The sequence below is a fragment of the Daphnia magna genome, linkage group LG5, assembly GCF_020631705.1.
Source record: "Daphnia magna isolate NIES linkage group LG5, ASM2063170v1.1, whole genome shotgun sequence".
In the NCBI taxonomy this organism is placed as follows: Eukaryota; Metazoa; Arthropoda; class Branchiopoda; order Diplostraca; family Daphniidae; genus Daphnia; species Daphnia magna.
This window is the reverse complement of record NC_059186.1, coordinates 8,155,912-8,179,326: the sequence shown is the minus strand read 5'-3', so window position 1 is coordinate 8,179,326 and position 23,415 is coordinate 8,155,912. Positions and strand designations below refer to the sequence as shown.

The 23,415-nt window shown below is 38.3% G+C and overlaps 2 protein-coding genes, 7 long non-coding RNA genes and 1 pseudogene across 13 annotated transcripts; 7 read left to right on the top strand and 3 right to left on the bottom strand.

The window, feature by feature from the left end:
* The first annotated feature begins 33 nt into the window (after positions 1 to 33).
* LOC116923957 lies at positions 34 to 3,002 on the top strand (annotated as a pseudogene).
* Positions 3,003 to 4,097: 1,095 nt separating this feature from the next.
* On the top strand, positions 4,098 to 5,874 carry LOC123472213. The gene is made up of 3 exons (XR_006646554.1): positions 4,098 to 4,240; positions 4,329 to 5,682; positions 5,741 to 5,874. It is a non-coding gene; the product is annotated as an uncharacterized LOC123472213 (long non-coding RNA).
* Positions 5,875 to 7,041: 1,167 nt separating this feature from the next.
* Positions 7,042 to 9,058, bottom strand: LOC116919579. Its single transcript, XM_045174532.1, has 6 exons — positions 8,788 to 9,058; positions 8,357 to 8,731; positions 8,176 to 8,283; positions 7,762 to 8,106; positions 7,290 to 7,691; positions 7,042 to 7,230 (listed from the first exon to the last, which is right to left on the bottom strand). Exons 1-6 carry the CDS (start codon positions 9,056 to 9,058, stop codon positions 7,145 to 7,147), a joined length of 1,587 nt encoding a protein of 528 aa, XP_045030467.1. The 3' UTR covers positions 7,042 to 7,144.
* Positions 9,059 to 11,678: 2,620 nt separating this feature from the next.
* Positions 11,679 to 12,317, top strand: LOC123472208. The gene is made up of 3 exons (XR_006646547.1): positions 11,679 to 11,836; positions 11,912 to 12,096; positions 12,170 to 12,317. It is a non-coding gene; the product is annotated as an uncharacterized LOC123472208 (long non-coding RNA).
* An 84-nt stretch (positions 12,318 to 12,401) lies between these two features.
* Positions 12,402 to 15,187, top strand: LOC123472209. Its single transcript, XR_006646548.1, has 7 exons — positions 12,402 to 12,544; positions 12,616 to 12,765; positions 12,828 to 12,929; positions 12,985 to 13,072; positions 13,208 to 13,283; positions 13,347 to 13,539; positions 13,605 to 15,187. It is a non-coding gene; the product is annotated as an uncharacterized LOC123472209 (long non-coding RNA).
* Positions 12,953 to 13,493, bottom strand: LOC123472210. The gene is made up of 2 exons (XR_006646551.1): positions 13,354 to 13,493; positions 12,953 to 13,291 (listed from the first exon to the last, which is right to left on the bottom strand). It is a non-coding gene; the product is annotated as an uncharacterized LOC123472210 (long non-coding RNA).
* A 1,262-nt stretch (positions 15,188 to 16,449) lies between the features above and the next one.
* Positions 16,450 to 18,309, top strand: LOC116923082. 4 transcript variants are annotated; one of them, XR_006646550.1, is made up of 5 exons: positions 16,450 to 16,557; positions 16,656 to 17,359; positions 17,448 to 17,606; positions 17,659 to 17,961; positions 18,045 to 18,309. It is a non-coding gene; the product is annotated as an uncharacterized LOC116923082 (long non-coding RNA). The 4 variants fall into 4 exon arrangements; XR_004394288.2 differs by having other exon boundaries at positions 16,475 to 16,611; positions 17,013 to 17,359; XR_006646549.1 differs by lacking the exon at positions 16,450 to 16,557 and having other exon boundaries at positions 16,867 to 17,109; positions 17,168 to 17,359.
* Positions 18,310 to 19,240: 931 nt separating this feature from the next.
* LOC116923110 lies at positions 19,241 to 22,348 on the bottom strand. Its single transcript, XR_004394355.2, has 3 exons — positions 22,289 to 22,348; positions 19,515 to 19,627; positions 19,241 to 19,435 (listed from the first exon to the last, which is right to left on the bottom strand). It is a non-coding gene; the product is annotated as an uncharacterized LOC116923110 (long non-coding RNA).
* LOC123472583 lies at positions 19,742 to 22,174 on the top strand. The gene is made up of 2 exons (XM_045174443.1): positions 19,742 to 20,618; positions 21,968 to 22,174. The coding sequence occupies exons 1-2, from the start codon at positions 19,864 to 19,866 to the stop codon at positions 22,047 to 22,049; spliced, it is 837 nt and encodes a 278-aa protein (XP_045030378.1). The 5' UTR covers positions 19,742 to 19,863; the 3' UTR covers positions 22,050 to 22,174.
* Positions 22,349 to 22,654: 306 nt separating the features above from the next.
* Positions 22,655 to 23,304, top strand: LOC116923068. 2 transcript variants are annotated; one of them, XR_004394267.2, is made up of 3 exons: positions 22,655 to 22,828; positions 22,892 to 22,971; positions 23,088 to 23,304. It is a non-coding gene; the product is annotated as an uncharacterized LOC116923068 (long non-coding RNA). The 2 variants fall into 2 exon arrangements; XR_004394266.2 differs by having other exon boundaries at positions 22,656 to 22,828; positions 22,892 to 22,962.
* Positions 23,305 to 23,415: the final 111 nt, after the last annotated feature.

The following is a 23,415-nucleotide window of genomic DNA, read 5'->3' as shown; positions in this document are numbered from 1 at the left end:
TTCTATTGTCCCCCGAAAAGCCGGTAGGGTTCGCCCCGACGACCGAGATCAAGTTGTCTTTTTCGAAGAAAAGTGATTTCAGAAGTGGCAACACTGCTCAGTAGCAGCCGTCGTGAGAGCCATTTTACAACGATTTTATCATTTACGATCTTCATCTTGGTCGAGTCATGGTGAGTGAAAATGTCTTCGCATTAACTTTAATTGTTGATTTTAGTGTTGTTGTCATTTGCAGTTATCTTTTTAATATTGATGAGAAGTTAGCTAACATTATATTCGTTAATCGCTAGTTGAAAGATATTTAGATTTTACAGATAAACGTTTTGCTCCTTGATGGGTTTATTGAAATTGAAAGCACCTGCATGTCTTTCTAAATGAACATGCTATCATTCGTTGTCAATTTCATGACGATACGGTTATCTTTTTGTAGTTCCACCGTAAGTTAAGCATTCCTCGCCATGGATTTATTGGTTTCTACCCTAAAAAGCGTTGTCGCTCCATACTTGGCGGTGGAAAGTCATTCCCTTCTGATGATTCCAAGAAACAAATCATTTGATAGCTGTTCTCGTCTCCATGGCTAGCACAACCCACATTGTTTGTGAATGTGACAAACCTGGCTATAGTAAGTATTAATTTTCTATAGGTCAATTTTACTGGAAGTGAAGCTAGGTTTGCTTGTGCTTGTATAGATGAACAGGAACTAAACTGTTGCATTATATCCACAGAGGTTGGCAAAAAGAGGTTGTTGAATTGGTCACAACTTTGGAAACTCCTCCCATGGTCATTGTGAGCATGGTTGGTTATGTTGCTATATCTAAAGGTCTCCGTTCTTTGATAGCAGTCTGGGCAGAGCACATTGGAGAAGAATTCTGTGGTTTTCTACAGAAATTGGTACTCTATCAGGTTTAAGATGGTCAAGAGATGATTTAATATGGTTTCTGAGCTAAATGCCTGAAGACAGACTTTGCTTGAACTAGGGCGAACTGATGACCTATCTTAAGACCATTATCTTGTTTAAAATGCTCATTAATTCTCAAGCTCCTCTGGATCAATGTCTATGAGTTATGAATCTACTTGGGTTTCCAGTTTCCTCTCTGTTTAGACTGATGAAGCTTGTTTCCATTTGGTTTTTCACCAATTTTGTGTCTTGAAGGTACAAGTCTAAGAAGGAGGCTTTTCCTAAAGGAGCAAAGAAATGGCAAGATGATTTGGGGAGGAAGGTCATTGGGAAAGTATTGAGGGCCATGAAGAGATATTGTACAGTGATTCGCGTCATTGCGCACACCCAGGCTGGTTGTCTGCGATGTCAAGTCTGTGGACTACTAGAATAACAAGTGTGATTTTTTCTGTTTTAGATGAAAAGGAAGATGAACAATACGGCAAAGTGGATTGGGTGCGTGAGTACTTGGAAAAAGCTGTTCTAATTACATCCAGCTTCGCTCAAGACGGGATAATAGACGTCATTGGTGTTAATAAAGAAAAAGGATTTAAGGGTAATTATTGAAATTTTTTCCTTATACCTTTCTTCGAAATGATGAATAACGCTTAGAAAGCTGTCAGAGTACCATGTTGAAATCAATGTTGCCTTCCTTTTGATCGCCACGTTGACTCTTTTCGGGAAGATAGTGAATGTTCGATTCCTAAAGTTGACAAATCTTACAGGTGTTACATCACGTTGGCATACTCGTAAGCTTCCTCGCAAGACTCATAAGGGTCTCCGGGAGGTTGCTTCTATTGGCGCCTGGCATCCGTCTTGTGTCCAATACTGTTGCCCGCGCCGGTCAGAAGGAGTACCATCACTGCACAGAAATGAACAAGATTTACCGCATTGGAAACGGAATTCATACGCGAAAGGGCAATGTATGTGAAATTCCATATTATTTTCGAGCCTCAGAGTCACCCATCTCATGTCTGTCTAGTATTTGGGTGCTAGAGGATCTCGTAAATTAAGTGGTCTAACCGTTTATGCCCAACCTTAGTTTCTAGTTACATTTGTTGGTCACCTTGGTTAGATACAATACTATTCCATTTCTGGTGGACAAACCGTTAACTTTGTCTTTCTTTGAATTAAGGTTATCAAGAACAGTGCGTCACCCGAGTACGACCTGACGGGCAAGTCCATCGCTCCTATGGGCGGTTTCCCCCACTATGGCGAAGTCAACAATGACTTTTATGATAAAGGGGCGCTGTATGGGGCTAAAGAAACCTGTGATTAAAGTTCGCAAGGTAATTGTCTTGAAATGCTGATATTTCTTCTAGTTTTTCATGATGATAAATCTAAGAGCCTAATTATTGTATGATAAATATGTGAAATTTAATGATAGGACTGAGACTTCTTGTATTTTATTGGTGACAATTCTTAAGGACGTTCGTAACCTGTCTTCATTTGTACAGGTCTTGGTCACGAGTGCGGAACGTGTTGCTCTCGAAAAGATCGAGCTCCAGTTTAGGGATACTATCGCCGCTCAGAAGTGAGAAAAGATTTACCGCATTGGAAAGAATTTATACGTGGAAGGGCAAGGTATGTAGGATCCGTATCATTTTCGAGCCTCAGAGTCACCCATCTTATGTCTGTCTAGTATTTGGGTGCTAGAGGATCTCATATATTAAATGGTCTTATCATTTATGCCCAGCCTTAGTTTTTATTTACATTCGTTGGTCAACTTGGTTAGATACAATCCTGTTCCATTTCTGGTGGACGAAACTTTATCTTTATCTTTGTCTTTGAATTAAGGTTATTAAGAACAATGCGTCTACCGAGTACGACTTGACGGACAAGTTCATCACTCCTGTGGACGGTTTCTCTACTATGGCCAAGTCAATGACTTCGTTATGGTAAAGGAGTGTTATAAGGGGCTAAAGAAATGTGATTATACTTCGCAAGGTGAGTGACTTGAAATTCTTTTTTCTTTTTCTAGTTTTTCGTGATGATAAATCTAAGAGCCTAATTATTGTATGATTGTTATGTGAAATTTAATGATAGGACTGAAACATCTTGTACTTAATTGATAAGAACTCTTGAGAACGCTTGTAACCTGTCTTCAATTGTACAGGCTTTTGTCACGAGAACGAAATTTGTCGCTCTTGAAAAGATTGGGTTGAAGTTCATCGATAGATCTTCGAAGTTTGGGCACGGAGGATTTTAGACGCCAGCTGATAAAGCACAATTTATGGGACAAACTAGGAAATCGAAGACTCCGGTGGCGGTTACTACTGCAACTCTGGATGTGTTAAGGCATAATCGTTCAAAGTGATATGTATGTATATATAGGATTGTTGAATATATAATGAACGTTGTTTGCAATTCCGAGTACTTATTCTTAGATACTGTCAGTCATAAATTAAATTTTCTAAGTACTCCTGTACACCTCACGTCTCTTTTCGCAAGCCTCCATCCGATTGACCGAGTTTCGCATTGTAGTGTATCAAATCTCCGCGTGGTGCAGCTCAGTCCGAGGGTGCGAGTCTATGCTATCGCTGTGGTAGTCTTAGATTTTATATTTTATTTTTAGAATAATAAAGGCAGTCATTTGAATTTCGTCTGCTATGTTTTTGTTCGGTGACGAAGTTAAAAATTGGTCTGCTTCCTGCTGTTCCCTTCCTCCAAATTCCAGACCGACAACCCGCCATGCCATTTACGGAGGTTGACATGCTGAGCTCAAGTTTTGCAGGCGTTACTACTGGTGTACTTCATGGTTTAAGTACTCTGGCTTTTGGAAGCCAATAAAATCTGGATTTCAAAAAGTGATGGGGCGTGTGGCTTTCTTACAGTACTTAAATCATCTAATATATGACTGGTTAAAGCAAGCGCAAAAAATTTAGGGTTGAAGAGATTCGAACTATGTAAACATAATGGCACACGCATGTCATTCATTTATGAATTGTTTTATTTGCTCGTTGTGAAATCTTTATTAAAGGAACTGTATGAAAATAACTAATGGTTCGTGATAGTACAGACAGATGACATTAGACAAAATTACATCTATCTCCGCAAGAGGCGCTGATAACTGTTGCACAGCAGGTGGCGTTCCAACAGCTGAATACCATCCATAAGAACCAGCCGGGCCAGGATAAAATGCGGACGCGGACAGGAGAAACTGCGGACTTTCACCTGCGGACTGGCCCAAAATTTTTGACAGCAGTCCGCAGTTTCTCCACAGGGTAGCTGTCCGCAGTCCGCGTATTATACGGGGATACAGCATTCCATATAGACATGTCTATGCGTTGGTAAGGCAGAAAATTGGTTAGTAAAGTCTTCATTTCATAATAGTATTTAACATTAAAATTTCCTAATATATAATATCGCAGCAAAATTTGACTTGTTTTTACAGGACAAGACAGATCAACCTTATTTTTGTCATGCATTGGCTGTTGTTCGATAACTGTTGCTTTTTAAAAATATGTATGCATGCAACAATTCCAATGAATAAAAATTAAAATGCGGACAGCTCTTAGCAGCTGACTATTTTATTTATTTTTTTCCTATAGATCTTATTGCAATTCAAAAGTACGCGACAAGCCAAAAGTCGTGCGCAGCTTACGCCGATGCGCACCACTGTGGCCTATAGCCGAACTAAAAATTGTTTTATGCTTGACTATAACCATATGTCATGACCATGAGTGCGATCTGTCTGCTTAACGGTAAAGCATCGTACGAATGGTTATAGTCAAGCATAAACAACACAGTCTCAGTGACTCGAGTCCAACCTCGGACCTTTTCAGCTTTGAAAGTTAGGTCCAAGGTTGGACTCGAGTCTTCACTACTGTTATCGTCGGATAACCGCTAGGGGGGGACGTTAGAAAATCCGTCAAGCAATTTTCACGCCATTATCGTGATATTATTGTTTTTAAACGATTAATCGAAATTCCAGGGATGTAATTAATCAATGTTAATGATATATTTTGTGGGTGGAATTTTAAGGGCTTCAAGCTTGTGATTTAACATTAGCTTTCCCTTTCATATAAAATTTCAGAAAAGTCGTTTGGTACTACCGTTTAGTTCCACCCGATTTGTTATTGTTTGTCAGTGGTTTCTCAAAACATTGAAATTCAAAATTGTGTGGTTTTTTTTTTTTGCTAATCTGGGACATTGTTTCAACATAAAAGAACTGAGATGGAGGAAGACGAGGAATCGCGATCTCGTAAATTAGTGAAAGAATTTTTAGCAAGTTTAAAGAAAAGCGAAAATTCCCGGAAGAATAAGGAAAGACGAGAATCTAAACGAAAGGAAGCTGGATATCCAAGCAAACGACCAAAATGCTTTGTAAAATTGGACGGTGTTAAGGTGAAATTGACAATAAATATGAAGAAAGGTAGTGGATACCAAACAGAGGCTGGATGCTGAGCAACTGTCAGGTGTCAAAATACTAGCAATTTATAATAATTACAATTCAAATTCAAATTCTCACATTTCAATTCTCAAATTACAATTCTCACATTACAATTCTCAAATTGCAATTCTCACCTCAAATTTAATCTCCTCTCATGGAATTTACTCCACAACAAAGTGCTTCAACATCCCGTCTGAAATTATGCAAAGAGTATTTCCCAATGTCCCCTGATATTTTCCTAATTCACCTGTCCGATGTTAAAAGTGAAGCCATAATTGTTTATATTCCTCACAGTCGGACTAAGTGTTCCGAAGAAGAACTCTGCAACAAAGGGAAGAAAATGTGGGAAGAAAAGGTAGCAAATTATTGTTGTACATCTTTATTATTGTTTACTGTAATATCTTCTTTTTTAGAACAAAGTTGAGGCCCAGAGAGCTACAATTGTCAAGCAACCTGCACTCCTGCAGCAATCAAACGTGTAGACTGTTTTTAAAAGTATTGATTATTGGAATGTCATGATGCAAATACATTTCAAATTTTAAAACAATTCAAACTTTTATTCAAAATATGTTATAGAATACCAAAATATCACAAAAAAAACATTTATGGGACAATTGAAACAAATTAGGATTGCTTCACAACAAAAACTTAAACTTTTTTTTACTTAAACAAATTATAGCTTTTTTGCATAAGTTTAAAAACAGTTCTGCATTTTTCTTGCAATCTTGCAATAACAATTTGAACAATTATGGGACAATTAAAACAATTATTGAGTAAAATATAACAAAAAAACAAAAAAATTGAAAAGATATAATGTGTCATGACCGGCATGACTTAATTTTGAGCAACTTGTAAAGCAGACAACCAGATTGCTAGCATGTCATTTTTGAAAGCAATGTTGCCACTCTTGGTCAAAGCGATTTTAGCGAAGGCGGAAGAAAGAGATCTAAAAAAAAATGAATTAAAATTTTAAACAGCTTCGATTCAATTGAAATTTATATCCTATGAAAGCTCTTAATCGGATACGTATTTTTCTGTGAATATATAATGGGTAATTCAATTTCATAACTTGTAAATTAAAATTTTAAGTTATGGTAGTAAATTACTCACTAGTACGGAACTGTCTATGTTTTTCAAAAATTTATTTACAGCTTAAATATATCTCAAAAAGCCTAAAACTTTACATAATTCGATAGCTCTTGATGAGATCTATCTTTTCATATAAAATTTATTTAAAAATGTCAATAATATCGAAATCCCCAGAAAACGGATTTTTTTTTACTCATACTTTTATAGCGACCCAGTTCTGTAGGCGACTCTGTAGACAAAACGGAAGAACTTTTGTATGAGAAACTTTTACTTTTTACATTTTTATAATAAATATTATATATTTAGATAGATCTCCTTAAGAACTATCAAATTTCGTGATGTTTTACGCATTTTTAGATGTATTATAGCTTCAAATAAATCATTTACAAAAATAGACAGTTCCGTACAAGGGAGTAAATTACTGTCATAAAACAAAACACATCTCTTTCGGCTGACAACTATAGTCTATATCGCTTACGACTATAGGTACCTTATGCGAAAATGAATTTTCCATCCATTCGCCCGGATAAGTCTTGTCTCCTTACATACCAACACCTTCACCAGCGCGAGAATTTAAATTATTATAAACCGAAGTCATTAAACTTCGCAGTGAATAATCATCAGCAATTGGTTGATATTTAGTGTATTGTGCACTTCAAGAATATTTGTATTTTACAAATTATTCAAATATATAGAAATAACAAAAAAATGACTCTTCAAGTAATTTATTACACACGAGATCCTGATTCAATGTGTACAGCAGGTGAACCACACAAAGTACATTGATGGGGTTTAAAACAGGGGACTGGAACATCTGAAACAAAATAATAAATAATAATTTAAAAGCAATAAGATGAGAAAATACTGTTGTACCTTTCTCTACGAGTTTCCCAGTGGAATCCACAAATTCCATAGTTTTCAAGGAGTACCAACTATCGCTGGAAACTAACCATCGATTATGAAATGGTTGCTGGGCATGAAAGGAAAAATCACAGTCCCCACAATAATGTTTTTTGCATGTCAAACACCTGATAGCTCTCCCTCCAGAAAGTGACTGCGAGCAGTTATCACACTGAATTACCAATGGATAAGCCTGCTTTGAAAGGAAATTGTCGTAAACAGATTCTCTGACTCCCTCCCACAAAGAATCCATGTTTTCCATTCTTTCTGCCCAAGAAGCACCCTTTGCGTTTTCATTTTCTGGGTAGCAGCTTGAAGGAATATCATTAAAAATAGTTGTTACATCAACAATCATTTTCAACAATTGTTCACCACCTGTGCACAAGAATAAAAACAAATTGAAAAAGAATACGAGGGATAATAAATAAGATCACTTAAAACTGACTTTGTGCAAGCTTTTCTTGACGGGAAACATCAAACCTATCATCAAGTTGAGTAATATCACTTTCCAATGCAGTTGAAAACACATTTGCAGAAGGAGAACTAACACTATTATCAGGATTATCCATGCGAGGTTTCTTTGTAGCTAATGATTTAGCTGTTTTCTTCCTTTTTGTAGATTCACTATTTTCTGGTGAACGCAAAGCACCCAAACAACGAGGTCTTGACGAGGGTTCACCCTCGGCTTTCACGGCTTCCTTTCTTTTTTTAGTTGTTTCTCTTCTGCGTGCATTTCTTCTTAACTCTGAAAACAGTACTTTTCTTAACGGCAAAAAACTGTACAAAAGCAATCAAAACGGCCTAGAAATAAACAAATTTATGTTAGTATATGATTATTTTTCACAAATCGTTTGATTACCAAGATGGTTAATTAGAGCTGTTCTACTCTTGCCGGCAACTGCTAGAATGCAGCTGATTCCTAAGCAATTGTCACATTGTTCGGGAATAAACATTGGCAAAGGTATGTCTGAAAATGAAACAAAAGACGGGATTAGCACAATAGAATAATATTAGGTATACATAAAAATAAAAAAAAATACTCAGAGTTATTAAGTTCCCCTCATTAGTCAGGAATTCAGTGCACTGAAGCAAATGGAGGCAGTTATTGACTTCACATTTACGCTGATGAGTTACTTGCTTGGAATGAATAGATATGTCACATGTAGGACAAAGGTGGTATCGGCAAGTTTGACACCTAACAGATGCCTGGTTTTGGCACAGTGCACAAATAGAAGCCTTGTTTATGCTAAAGCTCTTCATGCTCTCTACGTGTATGTAATCTCTTGTCTCCTTCCACTTCAAATCTTGACCTTCCATGCGACTTTTCCACTCAGTCTGAGATGTTTGATAAGAGGCTCTTGATTCACTTGGTGTATCTATGGGAAGTTCACAACCTGCCAAGTCATCAATATTATCTGTAAATAGACAACACATTAACATACACTCCGATATTGACTTGCTTTATGTATACCTTGTGATAAATCGGGAACTGTGACTGGTGGACCAAAATTAGAGCTTTCAGCCTCTGTTTGGTATCCACTACCTTTCTTCATATTTATTGTCAATTTCACCTTAACACCGTCCAATTTTACAAAGCATTTTGGTCGTTTGCTTGGATATCCAGCTTCCTTTCGTTTAGATTCTCGTCTTTCCTTATTCTTCCGGGAATTTTCGCTTTTCTTTAAACTTGCTAAAAATTCTTTCACTAATTTACGAGATCGCGATTCCTCGTCTTCCTCCATCTCAGTTCTTTTATGTTGAACCAATGTCCCAGATTAGCAAAAAAAAAAACCACACAATTTTGAATTTCAATGTTTTGAGAAACTACTGACAAACAATAACAAATCGGGTGGAACTAAACGGTAGTACCAAACGACTTTTCTGAAATTTTATATGAAAGGGAAAGCTAATGTTAAATCACAAGCTTGAAGCCCTTAAAATTCCACCCACAAAATATATCATTAACATTGATTAATTACATCCCTGGAATTTCGATTAATCGTTTAAAAACAATAATATCACGATAATGGCGTGAAAATTGCTTGACGGATTTTCTAACGTCCCCCCCTAGCGGTTATCCGACGATAACAGTAGTGAAGACTCGAGTCCAACCTTGGACCTAACTTTCAAAGCTGAAAAGGTCCGAGGTTGGACTCGAGTCACTGAGACTGTGTTGAGCATAAAACAATTTTTAGTTCAGCTATAGGCCACAGTGGTGCGCATCGGCGTAAGCTGCGCACGACTTTTGGCTTGTCGCGTACTTTTGAATTGCAATAAGATCTATAGGCCAAATCCATTATATTTTATTTTCTTTTATGCACAACTAAGAATTTGAATTAGACAACCGTAGCGCAGTTAATTCTTCTTTCAGAAGGCGGCAATGTGGTACCAAACTTTGCAAAGAATGGTACCACAAGGAATGTCTTCCAAAAGAACAGCATTATGCCTTTCAGGAGTTTTTAAAAACCCCTTGGAAATACCCCAAATCCTTTTAAGTTTATTACATGTTTTATTTGCATTGTTGTACCAAGAGTTTACCTAGTTAAGAAGTAACCATGTTATATAAACTGTCCTTTACTTTCATATTTTGAATAATGCATATGTTGACTTTTAAATACTATTTTTAGTTTGAAATTTAATATCAGATATGGGCATGGAGTCCGCAGATACCAGTCCGCAGTTTATCCTGTCCGGTCCGCAGCTCCGCACATTCAATCGCTCCATGTACGAAACGGTCCGCATTTAATCCCTAAGTCCACGAAAAATCTGTCAAAAAATTTTGGGCCAGTCCGCAGGTGAAAGTCCGCAGTTTCTCCTGTCCGCAGTCCGCGGTCCGCGTCCGCATTTTATCCTGGCCCGAACGAGCCTACCATGTATGTTTTACGTTTACCACCTTCTAGCCGAATTCAGTTTCATGCCTGGCAAATTGCTAAATTAACATAGTGTGATGTGAGGTATGTATGCATATATTTACCATTTGTATCACATCTACAACTCGTGGATCGTATGGTATTTTAGCTGTATCACAGTAGTCTATGGTTGTATCTCATTGGGTTGGCGGAGATATAGGCCCGGTCGAAATAGGCCCCGACGAAATAGGCCCGGCAAATAGGCCCGGACGAAATAGGCCCCTACGAAATAGGCCCACTTTAAAAATATTTTTAAAGTGGGCCTATTTCTCCGTCAAAGTGGGCCTATTTCTCCCAATTATTTCTAAGTTCCATTAGGTACTCTGAAATATTTTCATAGAAAAATTCGACCTACTCTACATGAGCGAGAAGGCGGAATAATCTGCGAGAGATCCGCCACCGTATATATTCATTGCCGTAGCTCAAACCACGATGAGTGATTTCACACATTGCCGTTTCGTTTTCACATGTTAGGCAGCTGATTCCCGTCTTTATTTTTTGATAAACGTATTCCCCTTGATCTTAACTGTAAAACTCATTTGTTCAAACGTCGTTTTCACTTATTAACTATCGCTAATTTAAAAAAATGAACAAATTTCCGTGTTTTCTTCGCCATTTATTTGTTCCGTAGCTCGATCCCCCCTTCAGCGGCTCAGCCTTGAACGCGTCTCTCCCCTTCAGCGGCTCAGCCTTGAACGCATCTCCCCCCTCTACCTATGCCAATGCCAGTACTCAGGTGAAGTAGGAAATGAAAATGTTTGATGAAATAAATCTTATAAATCTTACGGATTGATTTCAAACATATCCATAACAATTTCATGTTTTTTAAAGCAACAAACGCATATCACTTTTAAGTTTCTTGTTTTATGGGGCTGACGCGAGGTGCTGCTCAAGCCGGCCAGAAGGGTGGTCGAGCGGGGGAGGCTGCACGCACTCATGGGAGAGGGGTGAGTGAAGGGGGGGTTTACCTGGGCCATACCATACACTCCCATGTTTTCCCTTCTCTGTACATGTCAACGGGTGGTCTAGTGGTTAGCAACTCGGGGTAATAATCTCAAGTGCCGGTGTTCGAATCTCGGCCATGTCGGAATAGAATTTAATTTACAAAATATTTTAGAAAAATTAATAGCTCAACAGCATAAAGCGGTGTGGAACTACCCTGGCGAAATTGATCGTTTTTGGGTTTTTTTAATTGATAAAGAAGAAAGAAATATACAGCACGAAAAGAAAATTACTATTATAGTTGAATACCAAATGTGGTTTTGAAGATTTCCATCTATCGGTGATAGTGGCGTCAGTAGCGTGGTTCAATAGCGTCATGAAGATGGCGTCATCTGCTCATCGTCAACTTCAGCGTTTAATTTACAAATAAGAAATAGAAATCTTATAAAAAAATAAAAATAGCTTCAACATGTGTACATTTTATTTTTAATCATTTTAAAATTTGAATTACAATTTTCGTTACATTTGATCTGTAAGAATTCAATTTTGAATCATTTTCATTTCAAATTGATTCACACACATAGCAGACGCCAACACATCAAGCGTCATCAATAGCGTGGTCTATGGTGCAATGCTATCGCTGGAGTAAGTTGTTTACCTTCAATTCGGGTATGTTAGAGAATTATATCATGTTATTTTCAATCTTAAGTTGCTACTATTGTAATTATCAACTTGTGTGAATAGGTAGCGTCATGATTGGACTACCCTGATGGCGTCATGATCGCTGCTGATTGCCTTTCAAATAGGTTTTCAGCATTCTGCTTACACCTTTGGCATAGAGTCACATATTTCACAATCCAACATCAATTGGTAGCAACAGCAGCCCTTCTCTCCATCATCCAGAAGGGTCTGAGATCAGTGTTGGAGATGTGAGTGACAATTTTAATATGATGAAATTTATCTACCACCAAATTTTTACTCGTGTATGTTTTTGTTTTTCAGGATGGTTCGGAACAACCCATGGAAAGCTTATCACTCATTGATGCTGTGATGCCTGATGTTGTTGCAAGTCGTCAACAGCAAACACAGAACAATCAGAAACCACAAGTGGTAAAGACAGAACCACCAAATTCCAATGGAGATGAACCCATGCATTCCTATCGTAAGATGGTCAATACTTTTCTTTGATCCCCTGAACTACTTACTTATTTTCCCTTCAACTATTTAATGAAGGCTGGGAAGAGGAAACAGGAGTAGAGATACCTGCCAGCAAATCAACTGTACTACGTGGCCATGAATCTGAAGTTTTTATCTGCGCCTGAACCCAACAACTGATTTATTGGCTTCTGGCTCTGGTGATAGTACTAAGGACATACGGTAACAATATACAAATTTCTCTTGCGAATTTGTGAATGATTAAAAGAGAAATATTTTTGTTGTTTCTCTAGAATGAAGTAAACGCTATCAAGTGGGATCCTCAGGGTAATCTTTTGGCTTCCTGTTCTCACGATATTGTGTACAGTGTCGCATTTTCTCCCGATGGCAAATACCTAGCATCTGGTAGCTTTGACTTATGTGTACACAGCTGGTCTACTCAGGTATATAATAGTTTCCAAGTTTAAAACAAAAACAAACTACATCTTCATTCAACTATTCTTAGTCGGGGCAATTGTTACACAGCTACAAAGGAACTAGAGGCATTTTTGAAGTTTGCTGGAATTCTCGGGGCGATAAAGTTGGAGCAAGTGCTTTTGACGGAAGTGTAAGTTTGGTTTTACTATTTCATTCGATTTGTTTTAATTTTATTTCATTTCAAGGTATTTGCTGGGATAACTGAACAGAAGTTTTAAAGAAAGACGGAAACAATTGACAAGGCAAAAGATTGGGAACCTGAATGCTATTCAGGTAACCAGTGCCAATACATTTTATACATCAATAAAAATAAGATAATATGTTTTAAAAATCAGTTGAATGTTAAATTTACATTTCATCATCGCTCACAAATGACATGTCATAATTATCTATGTTTTCATCATTCAGGTTTAAAGGATGGTCAGTGACTACAGTTGGGAATGAGGTTCTCAGTTCTAACACTATTTCCTCCAGTAGTTCCACGGTTGATAACTAATAATAATTATAGATTGATATGGTTATTTAACAATTATTTGAATCATTTCAGTTATTACCTCATTATCCTGGTACCGTGTCCACAAAGCAAAAAGGATGGAGTTCTTCAACTGTGTCTCCTTCTTCCTATGGGCCTTGATTTTCTCGTGTGAGAGAAGCTTCTGTGAAAGCTTTACGTCTTCACACAGCTGCTCCAGCACCAACGTCATCTTGTAAAACGGGAGATTTGGGCCACCCGCCAACTGGTAGGAGATAAATAATGAGTAACACTAACTTAATTAATTACTTTACTGAAAATACCTTGTTCCAGTCATTGTGAAGCCCTTCACAATCGTTATTTGTTCTCAGAAGCAGCTCAGAGCAGTCAGTGGTTATGTAAGATAAAGGCTCCCTAGGGAACCTGTGTTGAAAGCGGCAAAACTCGTCTGATGGTACCATCAAAGAGAGAAAAAGACAGGCCACCACGAAATCATAATTGAGGGAAATTTCAAAAAATAAAACAAGCGGTTAACAAATTGAATTTTAAAACATATCTATCTTATTTTTATTGACAAATCAAATCAAAACATATTTATCGACACTGTACACTGGTTCGGAGTGCTTGGTTAAGGTATGAATACACAACCCACGCTCAACGTCCCACAAAACGGTCGAGTCAAACGAAGCGCTAGCCAAAATCAGATTCATGTTTGGGTTTTTTGTTCCAAGGCCGGTAAGACTCCATTTTATGGTGTAGATTTCCTTGTTGTGTGCTTGCGAATCATGAACACAAGTGTCTTGTTACATGTACCACATCTAGGAAAAGGATCGGACACATTTGATTTGATAGTATTTTGACAAGACCCAATGATGAAAACATAGATAATTATGACATGTCATTTGTGAGCGATGATGAAATGTAAATTTAACATTCAACTGATTTTTAAATCATATTATCTTATTTTTATTGATGTATAAAATGTATTGGCACTGGTTACCTGAATAGCATTCAGGTTCCCAATCTGAGCCAGAAGCCAATAAATCAGTTGTTGGGTTCAGGCGCAGATGAAAACTTCAGATTCATGGCCACGTAGTACAGTTGATTTGCTGGCAGGTATCTCTACTCCTGTTTCCTCTTCCCAGCCTTCATTAAATAGTTGAAGGGAAAATAAGTAAGTAGTTCAGGGGATCAAAGAAAAGTATTGACCATCTTACGATAGGAATGCATGGGTTCATCTCCATTGGAATTTGGTGGTTCTGTCTTTACCACTTGTGGTTTCTGATTGTTCTGTGTTTGCTGTTGACGACTTGCAACAACATCAGGCATCACAGCATCAATGAGTGATAAGCTTTCCATGGGTTGTTCCGAACCATCCTGAAAAACAAAAACATACACGAGTAAAAATTTGGTGGTAGATAAATTTCATCATATTAAAATTGTCACTCACATCTCCAACACTGATCTCAGACCCTTCTGGATGATGGAGAGAAGGGCTGCTGTTGCTACCAATTGATGTTGGATTGTGAAATATGTGACTCTATGCCAAAGGTGTAAGCAGAATGCTGAAAACCTATTTGAAAGGCAATCAGCAGCGATCATGACGCCATCAGGGTAGTCCAATCATGACGCTACCTATTCACACAAGTTGATAATTACAATAGTAGCAACTTAAGATTGAAAATAACATGATATAATTCTCTAACATACCCGAATTGAAGGTAAACAACTTACTCCAGCGATAGCATTGCACCATAGACCACGCTATTGATGACGCTTGATGTGTTGGCGTCTGCTATGTGTGTGAATCAATTTGAAATGAAAATGATTCAAAATTGAATTCTTACAGATCAAATGTAACGAAAATTGTAATTCAAATTTTAAAATGATTAAAAATAAAATGTACACATGTTGAAGCTATTTTTATTTTTTTATAAGATTTCTATTTCTTATTTGTAAATTAAACGCTGAAGTTGACGATGAGCAGATGACGCCATCTTCATGACGCTATTGAACCACGCTACTGACGCCACTATCACCGATAGATGGAAATCTTCAAAACCACATTTGGTATTCAACTATAATAGAAATTTTCTTTTCGTGCTGTATATTTCTTTCTTCTTTATCAATTAAAAAAACCAAAAACGATCAATTTCGCCAGGGTAGTTCCACACCGCTTTATGCTGTTGAGCTATTAATTTTTCTAAAATATTTTGTAAATTAAATTCTATTCCGACATGGCCGAGATTCGAACACCGGCACTTGAGATTATTACCCCGAGTTGCTAACCACTAGACCACCCGTTGACATGTACGGAGAAGGGAAAACATGGGAGTGTATGGTATGGCCCAGGTAAGCCCCCCTTCACTCACCCCTCTCCCATGAGTGCGTGCAGCCTCCCCCGCTCGACCACCCTTCTGGCCGGCTTGAGCAGCACCTCGTGTCAGCCCCATAAAACAAGAAACTTAAAAGTGATATGCGTTTGTTGCTTTAAAAAACATGAAATTGTTATGGATATGTTTGAAATCAATCCGTAAGATTTATAAGATTTATTTCATCAAACATTTTCATTTCCTACTTCACCTGAGTACTGGCATTGGCATAGGTAGAGGGGGGAGATGCGTTCAAGGCTGAGCCGCTGAAGGGGAGAGACGCGTTCAAGGCTGAGCCGCTGAAGGGGGGATCGAGCTACGGAACAAATAAATGGCGAAGAAAACACGGAAATTTGTTCATTTTTTTTAAATTAGCGATAGTTAATAAGTGAAAACGACGTTTGAACAAATGAGTTTTACAGTTAAGATCAAGGGGAATACGTTCATCAAAAAATAAAGACGGGAATCAGCTGCCTAACATGTGAAAAACGAAACGGCAATGTGTGAAATCACTCATCGTGGTTTGAGCTACGGCAATGAATATATACGGTGGCGGATCTCTCGCAGATTATTCCGCCTTCTCGCTCATGAAGAGTAGGTCGAATTTTTTTATGAAAATATTTCAGAGTACCTAATGGAACTTAGAAATAATTGAGAGAAATAGGCCCACTTTGACGGAGAAATAGGCCCACTTTAAAAATATTTTAAAAGTGGGCCTATTTCGTAGGGGCCTATTTCGTCCGGGCCTATTTGCCGGGCCTATTTCGTCGGGGCCTATTTCGACCGGGCCTATTTCTCCGGCTTCCTCTCATTGCATCCAGCCATTTGAGATGAAAAATGAAATTTGATCTACAGCAAATGTGGATAAAATTCATTCAGTGTGAAGCGCTGGATGATGAAATAGCACTCTGGAGGTGACTCAAACTACTGGATTTCTACCTCTTAATGACTTCCTGCGAAGTATAATGGTAAAAGATAAAATAATAAAAAATTGTTATTGTTGAAATCATAGACTAGAATAGGGGAACTTACTGCAATGAATCCTGTTTCCAACAAAATATCTCCTCATGTTAGATTCCACCGGTTTAATTGTTTTTCTTTTGGACGTCTACCTACATCAGGGGTTCAACTAAAGCTTAATGTATGACATATATATAAGGACTGAGTATCAGTCCTTATATATAAGGACCTTATATAAGGACTGATACTCAGTCCTTATATACCATGATGTCATAGTACAATATAAACTGTAAAGTTTGATCAAACACATCTAGAAAATTGGCAGTGTTTTGTGTGATTTCTTTGAAGTTGGTAGCAACTCTTCCATGTTGATTTTGGTATAGTAATTGAATGCAACTTCCAATTTAAGTGCACAGACTATGAATGTAGTCTGTGATAAGTTTAGTAAGAGAAGAACTTTATTGGATCACCTTGCAACCTCTTACTTTCATTTGAAAGTAATTCAAGTAGGTCATCCTAATGCAATAATAATTTCTGATTAAATTTTTAAAAATTTCTTTACAGCACTCATGCAACCACCATTTAGACATCTTAAAAACATATTTTAGGATATGCAAACTATGGCACTAAGTTAATGTCTCCATACTTCGCATGTTTGTCTCATGTGAAAAAGAATGAAAATGGAATGTGATGCTTAGTTAGCATAATGAGGTCAGAAGATCGCCCAACATCTATGGAAAAATGACTTAGCTGATGGTATTATTTTGTTCTAAGAATGTTGGATGTCTATTGTGAAGGTTTATCAGGTAGTTGTACTGACACAACCTTTCTTTTCTTGAACCAGCTACATTTAGCAGGTTGGCTTTATTGGAGAACTGTTAAATATTTGATATTCATAGTGTTCGCAAGGCTTTTAAGAAAATAGTTTTCATTGCACTAGCGACAATTCGGAATGGCAAGGTGCGAATGATTCGGATTAAAAGTCAGCGTGGAAATGCAATAGGTGACGAAAAGTTTCTGAGCTGTATAAATTTTTGATACTAAAAAATTGTTAGATTCGCAGCTGGCAACAAATTAGAGGACGATTGGTGATGAGACAATTTATTATAATCGCTGTAACGAAGTACGTACTACCCGATTTAAACAGTTCAACGCGGAATCAACTTACCATCCAGCAACGCATCCATCAACAGAATGTATTAAAGAGGAAAGTAATTGACCAAATGCCGACTCGACGATTCCCATGCAAGATAAATGTTATAAATCCAAGGAGATTTGGTGAGCGGAATGCAACGGGCTATGTCATATCAAACCATTAGCTGAATACAATGAATACCATCACTTCACCAGAACGAGAGGTAATACTATTGAATACTCTATTGAATACAAATTGATAGAAAAACGTTTATATATTGATCCATGTTTCGTTTCCTTTACATAGGTTAATAATCATACTGGATCAAAAGAGGCATCAAGTTAAACGAGATTTTAAAATGATAACAGTTGGAAGCGCATGTAGAAATTTCGAAGAACGCTACCTAAACGTTATCTTTAGTCACAGATTCATCTCGAAGATAAAATAAGTTATTTTTATAAATTTAAGTGCATATCTGGGCTCCCTTCTTTTATGTGGCCCCGTTTCCCCTTGACTTATGATAAGCCCGTAGGGGGTCATGCCCCTACTGTGATCAGCAGCAAAGGTTGTGAGTGCGCTGTCCGGAAAGGGGACGTGGGGGTCCTCAAGTTCTGTGATATCATTGGAGGGCGAAGAGGCTACCCACAAATCCGAATTAACGGTTAATCGCTCACGTAAAAACTTGTCCGAAACCTTCCATCCTCTTCCGGCTTCTCTTAGCCACACCCCGGGTAATCTCCCCGGGGGTTCGGTTCAATTAAGACAGGGTTTACCTTAAGGGTTATATAATATATATCAATACAAAATGCTAAAAAAAAATTTTTCAAAAATGTTGTCACTTTTTCTGATATTTTGATAAGTATTTCGTATTTTTGTTAGTACTTTTACCTTTTTCAATGAACTTGTCTCAACATTATTTATCTGGACTATATTCCTCGTTTTACTGAAATTTCGTTTAAGTGCGTAGTTTTACAAGTTTACTTTCATTTAAATCTCAACTTCCTGTTGAGTATTGACTAGGCTTATTCATGTGTGCACTGTATGAAAGTGCTGTATTGACGAACGATTACTATCTGAATAATTTATATAATGTTTCAACTAGACTCTGTAAGGAATCGAACCTTTACTATACAGCATGCCTTGACGATGCTCAACCACAGAGCCGTGAGTCACAATACTAAGCTCACTGTTTTGCTTATTCATTTGAGGTATGTGTGCATTTAGGTGTAAATATACACAGGCTATTTACACTTCGAATTATATTGTTAAATGGAAACTTCCAAGGTAACTGGATGACATATTGTTCCCTTTGCAGACTGTTTGAGTGGCATGTGAAGAGCTGCCATTTTACTAAACTAAACTACACATGAAAATGGTATATACCAACCAAAAGCAATAACAAACAGTGGAATCAAATTTATCAACAGCGACTCAACTACTAATCTTTCTTGATTCAATTAATCACCCCTAATCTTAAATTCAAGGATACACAGGTTTTGCAATTTGTTGTTTCATAATGCTTGTATTAATTTTCTTTTCACAGACTACAAATACAACTAGATGCTGTTAAACATGGCATGGCGCCATTGGTAGCCACAAGACAACTATGATATAACTACAAGAGCCTAATGAAGAGTTTTTGCAAGGAAAAGGTTCGGAAAATTTTACAAGTGCAATCTCTTTCATGCAGATTACATCTGGGAAACATGTAGTAAGAATTTAAAAAAAAACTATAATCAATCACAAGAGAACTTCATGTGTTTAGTAGACATGTACCTGTCCAGTAAATTCTCTTTCCATTTGAGAAAAGGATCTTGGTTTCTCATAAAGCCACACAAAGTTTTGTTTCACTACCAACATTTTGAAACATTAGTCAATAGAGGCAAGGCCTGCAGAATGAGGATTCAGAAGATCAGAATAATAAAACATTTGACTTGTACCTTGTCATATCGGTAGCAGAAACATTTATTTTGCTTTCTTACTGCCATTTAAATTGTTGTAAATTCGTCAACGCATCAACTGCCTATGGTGTTGACCTTGTATTTAGCTAATATTCAAACAAAAAGTCTAAGTGGGGGGCGTATACCCTTACAATCCTCAGATCCTTTTTAGCTTTCATGCAAAGATGTCGTCCGACGGCTCGTCTGACAGTTCGTCAAGTTCTGACTCGCCTAGCTCTAGATCGGACTCTAGTTCAGATTCTAATTCAAGTGAAAGCTCTTTTTCCAACTATTCTACACGGAAGTTTGAGATCTCGAAGGCGAAGTCCACCAGTTTATCAAAATGGATCGTTACTGGGATTAATGACGACAAGATCAAGAAATGTAGGGAAATGTACAAGCCTACACTGAAAAGGAAAGCCAACATCCTGATTAACCCCAGTTTGGACGAGTCCGTTTTCCTGCGTCTTAGGACTTTTAAGGGTTCCCACGCGACAAAGGCCAACATTGACCCGACGGAAAAGACTCTGAGGAAGTTGTCCTTTAAGATTCTGGATTTGGTTAAGCCTTTACTTTTTCTAGCCGGTCGCAGGAAGCTGAGGAGGAAGTCTAAAAGTGACTCCATAGCCATCAAGATCGCCTTACGACTATGGGCCACTCTCTTACGTGACGTCATTAAGACCCGGCGCCACAACATTCTCTCTCAGGTGTACCCGGAATTCACTGGTCTTTTGGAGAGGACTGATATCTGGTCGGGCGGCGAGGACCTTTTCGGTCGAAAGTTTCTGAAACATCTTGTTGGCGAGGCCAGATCGCAGGCTACCCTGGAAGGAATTTCGAAGAGAAGCGAGAAAGCAGGGTCAGAGAACAGCCAGCAAGCACCCTCTACCAGCCGAGAAAGGAATGCGGATTCCTTCTTCAATTCCAGGTCACGCAATGGGTACGTTTCAGTTTCTCCTTTTTTCCTTCGGTGGTCGAATTTCGCGGTATTTCGATGCCTGGCATAATATAACGCGGGACCCTTTCATTTTGGAAACGGTGAAACACGGCCTCCGTCTAGACTTTCTTTCCCCTCCTACTCAGAAGAAAATCCCAAAATGCCCCTTTTTAACTAAAAAGCAGACAAAGGTTTTTTGAGGAAGAGGCCGAGTCTCTACTTAAAAAAGGGGCGATTACGCAAGTACACTCTGCCTGGGGCGTGGAGGACGGACGCGTTCACGCTGAACTGGAAGTATGTTCAGGGTTTTTGCTTTCCCGCCTTTCCACCTCATAGCCAAGTGCCTGACGAGGCTGATTCAGGACCAAGCAACAGCTGGGCTGATCACGCCCCTGTGGCCCGCACAGGCAGGGTTTTCCGATTATACTGGATTTGGCGATGGACGTTCCTCGCATGCTCCTCCAGGAGAGGAATTTGTTGACATCCCCGTTGGGGGAATGTCATCATCTGACAACCAATCATTCGATTCGGTTAATCGCCTGGCGGCTATCGGGAGTTGTCTCAGTAGCCAGGGCTTTTTCCGTCAAAAAACTGTCGAGATGCTCTTATCTTAAAGATGGCGGATTACAGCAGCGGTGGCAAATCGAGTCTGAACGATTTCTTGCAGTCATTAGATCCGGCATTTTGCGCTTATACTTACTCGATGCTCAACTCAGGCGTGGACAAAAGAGTCTCCGTCTCTTGTCTGAAGAGCAACTGGAGACGGAATGTGGCATTACCAATTCGATCCATCGGCAGCGCATCTTTGACGCTATCCAGTGCGAGAACGGTATCTACGACTACCTTGATAACAAGCCACTCGATGCTTTTATCAGTTACCGGCGATCCACCGGATCCCAATGGGACAGCCTACTTAAAGTCCATCTTCAGTTGAGGAATTTTACCGTCTTCGTCGATGTCGAGCGGCTGGAAGCAAGCAAATTCGACAATAATCTATTGCAATCCATCAGCCAAGCCAAGTATTTCCTATTGGTGCTGACGCCAAACGCGCTGGATCGCTGCCTGGGCGTCGTTCCAGGACGGAATGCTGACTCCGTCGTACACTCTTATATCTCTTATGAACTACGGTTCAGTACGGCTATGCTTCGAAGACACCATAGGCAGTTGATGCGTTGACGAATTTACAACAATTGTAAATTGTTCGAGCAAGCGAAGCTTGCGACGGACAATTGAGATTGTTGGGAATGAGTATAAGCATCAACTGGCTATCTCCCACCCACCCACTCCATACAGTTATCTAGGCGAATGTTCTGTGCCAGGTTGTAAGTTAATTCCTTCTTTTTCTATTACAGACCAGGCATTAGAAATGGATCCAACTGGAAAAACAACTGGAACCAAGGAAGAAACAAAAGCGGGGGACGCTACAACAAATAATCTTGAGTCTCATTTGTTGTAATACTCTAAAAAAAAAAAAAAAGGGATCTGAGGATTGTAAGGGTATACGCCCCCCACTTAGACTTTTTGTTTGAATATTAGCTAAATACAAGGTCAACACCATAGCCAGTTGATGCTTATACTCATTCCCAACAATCTCAATTGTCCGTCGCAAGCTTCGCTTGCTCGAACAATTTACAATTATAAAAACCAATTTCCTTTAAATAATAATCACTTACGTGCTTACGTCAACGCGACTTCCCTATTTCTCTCCTCTCAAGCAGACGAACTGTTTGTCCTTTAATGTCACCGCCATCTAGCGGAAATTCTGTTAGGAAAATAAGTCTGACTTTTACTTTGTTTTTTCAATTATCAATAATGGGTATATTTCTATAAAATTACATGATTTGTATTCAAAATTTAACGACAATATCGAAAATTTAGTTCAATTCGACTTGGAAGAAACAGTATGAGTTATATTTTTTTAAAGAAAGTCGGGTTTTACTTCGCTTATGGAAAAGTGGAAGGGTTTCAAGTTTGGTTTCATAGTGGGTGGCGCCTTGAGCACTGCTCTATATTTTCAAGACATCTAGGGGATAAATAACTAACTCCGTAGAATTTGTATGTGTACGTCAGCTGTCACTTCAGCTGTTTTATTTCGCGTGGCTTCGGACTGAGGATGGATGGTTAAACGAACGGATCTGTTCTTGAAATTTCACCACCGATTCCGTATGTTTTAGCTGCGTCTTGTGAATTCGATCAATGCAGAGTTGTTCAAGGTATTATGGCAAACATTCATGTAAAAAAAACCTCATGCCACTTATATTTTAAATTTTTTAAAGAGGAGCATGGTTTGGCTTTGCTAGCACGTTTTTCATCTCCGTTAGTCTAATACACCCATTTTGTACCAAAGGTACAAAACGTAAGAACGTAGTTCTTTATATTCTATTTTCCTATCTATTTCTCTTCGATTCTTGGTAATCAGGTCATGTTAGAATATATTGTTAATAGTTTAAGTTTTTGTATTTGTACTTTCAGGTCTTCGGGATGTACCTGATGTACTATGGTGGCCAAAGAATCATTCAGTGACTTGGTTCAATCCAGGACTTGGTTTTTTCGAAAGTGATTTACAGTTTTAATTTGCAGAGATCCTCAAGGTACCTGAGGTGTTGGATTGGCGTTGGAGTAACTTGGTGACAGAATGGAATGCCACCGATGTTATGTTGTCAGTGTTAATAAAACATATCCAGTATCATTCTTGTGTTTGTTGAATTATTACCTCATTTAATGGGAAAAAAGGATCAAAGAAATTAATGGTTAAATCCTTTTGTGATGCCACCATGTGAAGTTGTATTGTGTAAGTTAT

Excerpts from the sequence above, each read along its gene's own strand:
- LOC116919579 (XM_045174532.1), bottom strand. The coding sequence starts at position 9,058 with ATGGAGGAAGACGAGGAATCGCGATCTCGTAAATTAGTGAAAGAATTT. Across the intron at positions 8,284-8,356 it reads GGGGAACTTAATAACTCTGA|ACATACCTTTGCCAATGTTT; the intron begins GTATTTTTTTTT and ends TTTCATTTTCAG. Across the intron at positions 8,107-8,175 it reads AGCTCTAATTAACCATCTTG|TGCTTTTGTACAGTTTTTTG; the intron begins GTAATCAAACGA and ends GGCCGTTTTGAT.
- LOC123472583 (XM_045174443.1), top strand. The coding sequence starts at position 19,864 with ATGTCGTCCGACGGCTCGTCTGACAGTTCGTCAAGTTCTGACTCGCCT. Across the intron at positions 20,619-21,967 it reads AATTCCAGGTCACGCAATGG|ACCAGGCATTAGAAATGGAT; the intron begins GTACGTTTCAGT and ends TTTCTATTACAG.